Source organism: Merops nubicus, unplaced genomic scaffold (assembly GCF_000691845.1).
Source record: "Merops nubicus isolate BGI_N331 unplaced genomic scaffold, ASM69184v1 scaffold31787, whole genome shotgun sequence".
NCBI classification, from domain to species: domain Eukaryota; kingdom Metazoa; phylum Chordata; class Aves; order Coraciiformes; family Meropidae; genus Merops; species Merops nubicus.
In genome coordinates this window covers 1-7,860 of record NW_008622783.1, presented here as the reverse complement: position 1 = coordinate 7,860, position 7,860 = coordinate 1, and the positions used below count along the sequence as shown (strand labels likewise).

The 7,860-nt window shown below is 53.9% G+C and overlaps 1 protein-coding gene across 1 annotated transcript; it reads left to right on the top strand.

Annotated features, from left to right (window-relative positions):
• Positions 1–498: 498 nt before the first annotated feature.
• LOC103777362 (USP6 N-terminal-like protein) lies at positions 499–2,932 on the top strand (the record flags this gene model as incomplete). The annotated part of the gene is made up of 4 exons (XM_008944913.1): positions 499–572; positions 1,088–1,173; positions 1,762–1,801; positions 2,852–2,932. Coding segments are annotated over 4 exons (281 nt in total), but the record flags the coding sequence as incomplete, so codon positions are not given.
• Between the last annotated feature and the right edge of the window lie 4,928 nt (positions 2,933–7,860).

Genomic DNA, 7,860 nt, shown 5'->3' with positions numbered 1-7,860 from the left:
TGGGAGGCTTTCAAGTCTGGTCTGCAAGGGAGATCCCAGATGCTCCAGGGAGATCCTTTCAAACCCTGCAAAAAACCTCTGGACTGTGTTACTGAAGTTGTGTGGCTTTCAGATGTTCTGGGTAGATGTCTGAATCGTTCACAAAAGGCTGTGGTGGCTCTTAACAGTTTCTTCCTGACCCTGCATCCAGAGACAGCAGCCGTCTCGCTTGCACAGCAGGGAGAAGAGGCAGAACCTCCTCAGAGCAGGGAAATGCAGCAAGCTGCTCTGAGAGACTTCATACTCCTCAAGTGTTGTTCCCTGTTTGGAGAGAGAGGATCTGGCACTGCCCCCTCACCAAGCTCCAGGCTTTTCAGCCTCAGTTTAGTCACGGGCCGTGGCTGGGAGCTGGAGTTGTCAGCAAAGGTTTTTTCTATTAGCACTTTCCTAAAACATTCCCCGTGCTGTGTACACATTATCTCCTCTCTCTCCCCTTCATTTTTTCTTTTTGCCTTTCAGCTTCTGACATGAAGAAAGACATAGAGTCTCTAATAGCCCAGGAGAAAGCGGAGATCGTTGCCAAGTATGAGAAGGTACCAACCTCATGTTTCTTCCTGGCTCCAGCCAAGGCTGAAGCTATTTAATCCATTGGGAATGCTCCAGATAAGAGCTTGGGCCTCCCTGCAGACATCACCCCAGTAACCCTCCTGGCATCAGGCTTCGTGGTGGCTCTCTCTGCTTCTGCCTGCACGTCCCCTCTCACCTCACCCCCAGAGTTCCTGTGTGTGCTCAGCACGGATGTTACAAGGTCCTGGCCTTGTAATGCACCCCTGGATCCACGCCAGGATGGCTTGTGCCCTGCAGCACAGCTTGCTCTGGTTACAGCCCTTCCCAGCCTGCAGCAGGGGCGCTGGATGGGCTGGCCTTGTGCATTTTCCTCTTGCCTGTGTTGTGTTTCTCTCTGGAGCAGGTTTTGGGCTCTGTGCTCTCTAGCATGCAGGGTGGGCTGCGGGCTCTGGGAGCAGGATGTGGGTGCTGGGAGCAGGATGTGGGTGCTGGGGCCTTGCTGGTGCTGGGGCCAGCTCACCAGTGTCCTTTCTGCTTTCAGGGCAGGCAGGCAGGAGCTCAGATTGACCCCTGGGAAGATGCCGATTTCACGCTGTATAAGGTCACAGACCGGTTTGGATTCCTGCAGTAAGTGCTCCTGCCCTCTCCTGTCCCCTCTGAGCCGTGTGTCTGTGTGCACCATCCACCTGCACCACGTGTGGCACACCCAGCAGCTTTCCCATGAGCTGCTCCATGGCTTGGCTTGGTCAATCCCAAATGCAGGATGAAAGACTAGATGTGCCTCCTCCCTCAACCACACGTGTTCAGACACTGACGCTTTGAAGCTTCTCCAAGAGATGGTTTCCCATCACCAGGCTGGTGCTCCTGTGCTCCTGTGGAGGCCCACGGTGTGTCACAGAGGGAGAGGCTCTTGCATTTCTACCTGATGATTCAGGAAGGGGTAGGGAGAGACGAGATCCCTGATGGTTCCTGGTTCCCGTAGGAAATCCCCATCCTAAGCGAGGCACAGATGACTCAGTGCACATCCTGTGCCTGGGGAGAATGCTGCTAAGAGCTATTTTTATTCCAAATCCAAATAAAAAGTTAAAATAGTAGGTGTTTTGTGTGCAGGAGGGGGCACACAAATGCAGTTGCTGACCAGAAGTGCTCCCTGCCTGGTACTTGCTGGTTGCCCCTCGAGTGCCCAGAGTAACCGCAGATCCGTTGCCTTTCCAGCGAGCAGGAGCTGCCGACCCGCACTGCCCTGGAGGAGAAGGTGAGAGCTGCCAGCTCTGTCGTCAGGGCTGCAGACCCTAGCACGTGGGTTTCTGAGGAAATGGGTGTGCAGGTGAGGGTGAGCCAGGCAGCCACACCGCTGGCTGCTGCTGCCCACCTACAGCAGGGAGCTCTGCACGATGCTCAGCTCCTGCAGCTTTTAATTTGCTGGGTCAGAATCTGAATCCCAGACTGGTCTGGGTGGGAAAGGACCTTTCAAGTTCATCTCATCCAACCCCCCTGCAGGGAGCAGGGACATCCCCAGCTAGAGGAGGGTGCTCAGAGCTCTGGCCAACCTCCCCTGGAATGGTGCCAGGGATGGGGCAGCAACCACCTCTCTGGGCAGCCTGGGACAGGGGCTCACCAGTCTCAGTGTCAACAATTTCTTCCTTCCCTGTAGCCTAAATCTCCTTTTTCTTTAATTTTAAACCCATCACCCCTTGTCCTGTCGCAACAGACCCTGCTAAAAAGATTATCCCCAGCTTTCTGGTAGGGCCCACTGGGAGCCTTGCTGGTCAGGCATCTCCCCTCCTCCACGCTGCACTGAAATCACACCTCTGAGAGCAATTTTGGGCTTTTCCCTCTGCCTTGACACAGTGCTCAGCAGCTGCAGCTTGACAAGAGGATTGCACACCTGAGGAGAAGTGGTGGAGGCTGCAGGTACCAGCATCTCCATCCTCATCTCCCCTGAGCTGTGGCCTCTGTTAGGATCCTGCTGACTGGGACTGAACAGCATCTTGTTTCTGCACATAGGATAGGATAGGATTGGAGGCTGGCTGAACCTGCAGAGAGTTTTGGTGTTGGGGAGTACTCCTCTTGGCAATGCATCCTCTGTGTTAAGCTGGTGTCTCAACATTTTTATCAGCATTGCTTTAATTACCACGGGCTGAAATTCCCAGTTCCTGCCAGCACCTCTGGATTATCCCCATCCCTGATGAGAGCTCTTTGTATAGAAGTTAAAAGCTAAAGAGAATGAAGTTGTGTGTTTTCAGGAGGTATCTTCTGGAGCTTTTTTCTTAAACTTGTCTTGTCTTCTTCCCCCTTCCATCAGCAAAAGCAGCAGGAGATTGAACGTGTGGACAAGTGGCTAAAGATGCTGAGGAAATGGGGCAAATACAGAAACAGTGACAAGGTAAGGAGGAAAAGAAAGTGGGGCAGGGAGGGACAGGAGTGGTGCATCCTTCCCATGAGTCAGGCTTTTGAGAAGCTCCTAGAGAAACCAGAGATCACTGGAAGATGTTACCTAACTACCCATTAGTCTTTAATACTTTAGATCTTGCCTTGAAGCTGCTGGGTTCCCACCTGAGGGAGAAGTCCTGTTCTGCACAGCATAGCTTCAGGACTGGGTTCCTGAATGCTGCTGGTGTGTTTGTGCCTCTGCATCCCTGTGCCAGCAGGGGCACAGCAGAGATGTTCATGTCCCTGAGAGCAGGTCCCCTCTGTGTCCCCCCCGGGAATGGGGTGGGAGCTGTGGCTGGTACAGTCCAGCTGATGTTCCTTGTAGCTGCCCTGGGGGGAGAATTGTTTGTCTGGGACATCACCCAGATTTTGGATTCTCATAGAAGCATTAAGTTTGGAAAAGACTTCTAAGATCATCAAGTCCAACCAGGACTTGCTCCTCACTGTGCCTGTGAGAAGCCCCTTAGGTGTGAGATTGCATGTACTCATCTGTGGAAATCAAGGATGGAGACACCAGCCTTGGGTCTTGGCTTTGGTGTTCAGACTAAACCCTGCACCAAATACCACTGCAAAACTGAGTTTAATAAATAAGATTTGTAGTATGCTCTTCCTATGAACCTTGAAACAAAAAACTCTTGACCCTCATGACAGGCCCCTTGCTGGGTGAGGAGTGTGATGCTCTGTGCAGGAGAGGGCTGAAGCCCAGTGTCACCTTGTCTCTGTGGCCTCTGCATCCTTCTGGTCCACAGGATCAGTAGCTGTATTGCTTCTAACTCCTACTGAGAGTCCTCCAGAGGAACTCGAGCTCGGCTAGAAGGCTGTGCAGAGGATTCTGCATAGCTACAGGGTGGGCACTGAGCAGAGCAGCCCCCTCCCGGGACACCCAGAGGGACAGCAGGTTCCCCCAGCCAGAGGCCAGCTGGGGTCTCAGCCCTTCCAAGAAAAAAAACCCAACAAAATCTTATTTCTGTTACAGCAGGGGTTTCTAAGGCTTGGGGGTTTCTAATCCTTCACTTCAGGCTGGTTCTCATTATTTTGTTCATCAGTGCTGGTCCATGGACAGAAGCAGAGGTTCTCCTGTGGCTTCCCTTTTTCTAATTAGAAGTTAACACTAATTGGTTGGTGGCCTCCTGGGTGAAACACCAAATTCCAGCAGAGTGCAGGGGGTTCCTTCAGGTCCTGGAGGGTGTTTGGGCTGGGCAGTGGTGATGGTTTCAGCACGCCTGGGCCAGGTGGGGACGGGCAGGGGCTGGGGTGAGGGCGTGTGGAGCAGCAGTGATCCCAATCCGGATTCACCCCGACCTCGGGGGTGCTGAGCCTGCTGCAGCCCTGTCCCGGGTGTGCTGCGTGGGGAGGGCTGGGCCAGCACGAGGGCTGGAGCATCCTCGGGTCTGAAAAAGGCAGAGCTCCTGGGATGGGATGAATGGTGCTATTTACCAGAGCCCGCGGATGCCCTCGGGCACAGACCTGGCTTTGTCCCGGGCTGGGGCTGGAAGTGGCCGTGCCCCCTCCCAGCACAGCAGAAGCAGCACTTGGCCCCAGGCAGGGAAGGAGCAGTCTGGTGACCCCAGGGAGGAGAAAGGAGCTTTGGTTTCAGTCCTGGCCAGCCCAGCCCTCTGCTGCCCTGTGCCAGCAAAAGTGTCTGTGTGTCAGAGCAGCCAGGCAGCGTGAAGGGCAGAAACCACGAGAGGAACAAAGAGTGGTTTAAACAACAAAAAATGAGGGTGTACCCTTCACTTGGACATGCACCCCACGCTCTCGTGTCAGGAACCTGGAAGCTGCTTGGAGCATCCTGGATGCAGCTCAGATGTGGCATTTGAGGGGCCTTACTCTGGGATCACAATCATGCCCTTCAGATGGTTATGGGCTTCTTCTAGCTAAAGTAAATGTGACAAGCCCTTGATCTGACTCCTCTGAAGCAGAGTGGGCTGGGTTTGCTCCCTCTCGAGCACTCAGGCTGTCACATCTGCATTGCACATTTCCTTCAGGTTTATTTTCACCACCACCAACGTGATGGAAGCCCAAGTGTCACAAGACAGCAGCTCTGTGTTATTTTAATAAGGACTAGGATGTTGTCTTTGGAAAAAAACTTCTTACTGAAGACAGCAGCCTTCCCTTTGATGTTTATTTTGATAGACTGTGCTTTGTTAGAGGGGAAAAGAGTCTTGTTGCAGAACCCCAGGCAGCTTCACAGGGAAGCTGTGCTGTCTTTGGCTCTGCTCGAGTGATGTAGAAACCTGTCGTATTTTCCAGGCTGGGACTTTCTGGACTTCAGGTCCAACCTGTTGAGCCCCAGTTCACGTGCAGAGCTGGCAGGCAGCTGACCCCATGCTGTGCCTGAGGAGGGACTCTTGGCTTATCAAGCAGGCTGTCGTGTTTTCCAGCTTCTTAGTACCCGGTCGGGGCTTAGGTGGTTGTCTCAGGCTCTGTGTTATGAAATGTGGGCAGGAGGAGGGAGGTTTGGTACCTGTCCAAGGCACTGGCCCTGAAGCAACCACCTGTCAGCAGGTGAGAAGGTGGCATTTTCAGACCTCCAGCACAAAGCATCACCAGAGAGAGACAGGTTTGGTTTCTGTCATCCCGGCCTGCTGCTGGCTGCAGTCTGGCGGTCGTGGCTGCCACAGGTTGCAGGAAAGGCTGAGAACACCCCTCAAGAGGAGGGACTTTTGTAAAACCTAGCCCAGGATGGCCCAGCTATGCCTAAAACCACTTCCTTGTGCTCATGACTGCATCAGCTCTGGCTCAGTCTCTGCTCTAGACGCATTTCATAGCGGTCTGGTTGAATTTCAGTAGCAACAGCAACCTGATAAAGCAACACCAGAGAATTCCTGCAGGGATGGGGTTAGGCTGGTGACACGGTGCCTGCTCCTGGCCATGCTTCCCCCAGGGAAAGGGTACAAAACTAAAGGAGTCCATGTGAGGACCGTGCTGCTTTGCAGAGCCAGGGTACCTGCAGGGAAAGGCTGCGTTGTGTAACTCAGCACAGGGAGGCTCAGGTGGTCCCTGGCCTCTGCACTGCTGTTTAAACCCGAGTTCAGACCCCAGCCTGACGCTGCTCAGGAGGGTTAGGAAGTGCTTGGTGCCAGCTGAGAGCCTGCAGAGTTGAGGCAGTTGTGCAGGGGAAGGAGGCTGAGCTGCCTGTGCTCCAAGAGCTGAGTTACTCCTCGTAGCCCTGGAAGAAGTGGAGTCCAGCCAGAAGTCAGTCCCAGGGAGACGTCGTGACCTCTGCCCTCTGCCTCCTTTGCCGTGTGGGGTGGGACCTTCAGAGCAGGATGTCTTTGGCCAGAGGTGTCTGGCTTTCAGGCAAAGCCTGTCTTTGTGTGTGGGGGTGGCCTTGTCCCCCCAAGGTCACGGCAGCGTGGGGGACATGACCCAGTGCAGGCCTGCAGAGCGGTTTGGGATGAATTGGGGCTCTGTGGGCTGGCACAGGCCCCAGGAGCCAATGATCTGCCAACGCTGGGGACAGCCAGCAGGCATTTCTCATGGCAGGTCTCCTGCCCACAAATGCCATGGGAAGGTGGCTGTGCTGTTTTGGAGAGGCAGGTAGCATCTTCCTCCACCCCAAAGGTGGCTCTGCTAAGAAATGTAAAGGCCCAGCCACGGCACATCAGCTTTAGGATTTACATCTGCCCCTGCTGTGCTGCAGGAGCCTCTGCAGACCTGCTGCTCCCCATCCAGCATGGCCAAGGCTCCAGCTGCAGGACAGCAGCTGAGCTGGGAGCACTGTTACCCACACGGGGAGAACACCATGTGCAGCAGAGTGCAGCCACCGAGTGCCTTGCATGGGGACATCGCCCATCAGCCAGCTTAGTGGTGCAGAAAAGGGGTCCTCTCCTCCAGGGTACGGGGGGTCCTGCTGGTGGTGAAGGCTTCACCCACCACCTCAGGTGAAGATTTTCACAGCTCAGCTCTCCTGCTGCATCACTGGGGGAAGAAGTTAAAGGAGTCCTTCCTTTCCACAAGGATCACTCTTTGAGCCCTGAAGGATCTGAGGGATGGAGACTGCCTCACACTTCAGGGTGCTGGAGATGTTTGGTGGGTATATGGAGAGGCCTGGAAGTGAAATGGCCACACACACCCAAAGCTGGGCATGACTCCTGCACGTGGATGAGAAGTTAACAGGGACAGGCTCCAAAATGTGGAAGTGAGCTGAAATGTGTATATTCTGCTTTAAAGAGCCAACTCACCCCACCAAGCCCTTTTTAACTTCAGTGTCTTAACTAAAGCTAAGAGGTGTCCTCGTTTTAAAGGCAGTGACTCCACCCCGCTACCTATATTCTGCTTTAAAGAGCCAACTCACCCTCCAAGCCCTTTTTAACTTCAGTGTCATAACTAAAGCAAAGAGGTGTCCTTGTTTTAAAGGCAGTGACTCCACCCCACTACCTGAAGACCTGGAGCACTTGGCTGGGTGCTTCTCAGAGGAGATCTCTGATGCAGGAAGGTGGAGCTCAGGTCTGTACTTCTGTAGTCTTCCCCATCCCTACTGGATAAAAAGTAGATGGGGAGGGGAGAGGTGAGGATGGGGTGATGATGGCCTCGGTGTCATGAGCTGTGTATGTTAAAGCCTAGAGGAGGAAGATGATCCTATGGCAAAACCCAGAGCAAGGTTTAAACACTGTGGGTTCAGTCCTTGGCTCTGACATGGCCTTTCTTGAGCACCTTGGGCCATCACTTGGACCACCAGCATCTGTGAAACAGGCTGATTTCCATTCCTCCTGCTGCACCTGTCAGTCTGCAGGGGCACAGTCCAGGTGCTCTCTTCCCACCTGCAAGAGCTGAGCAGTCGAGAGGGACAGAAGATGGTGACCTTGTGGGTTGTTTTTCCTTCTCACATGGAGCAGGGGTTGCCATCACCTGCTGCTTCCCATCCATCAGCTCATC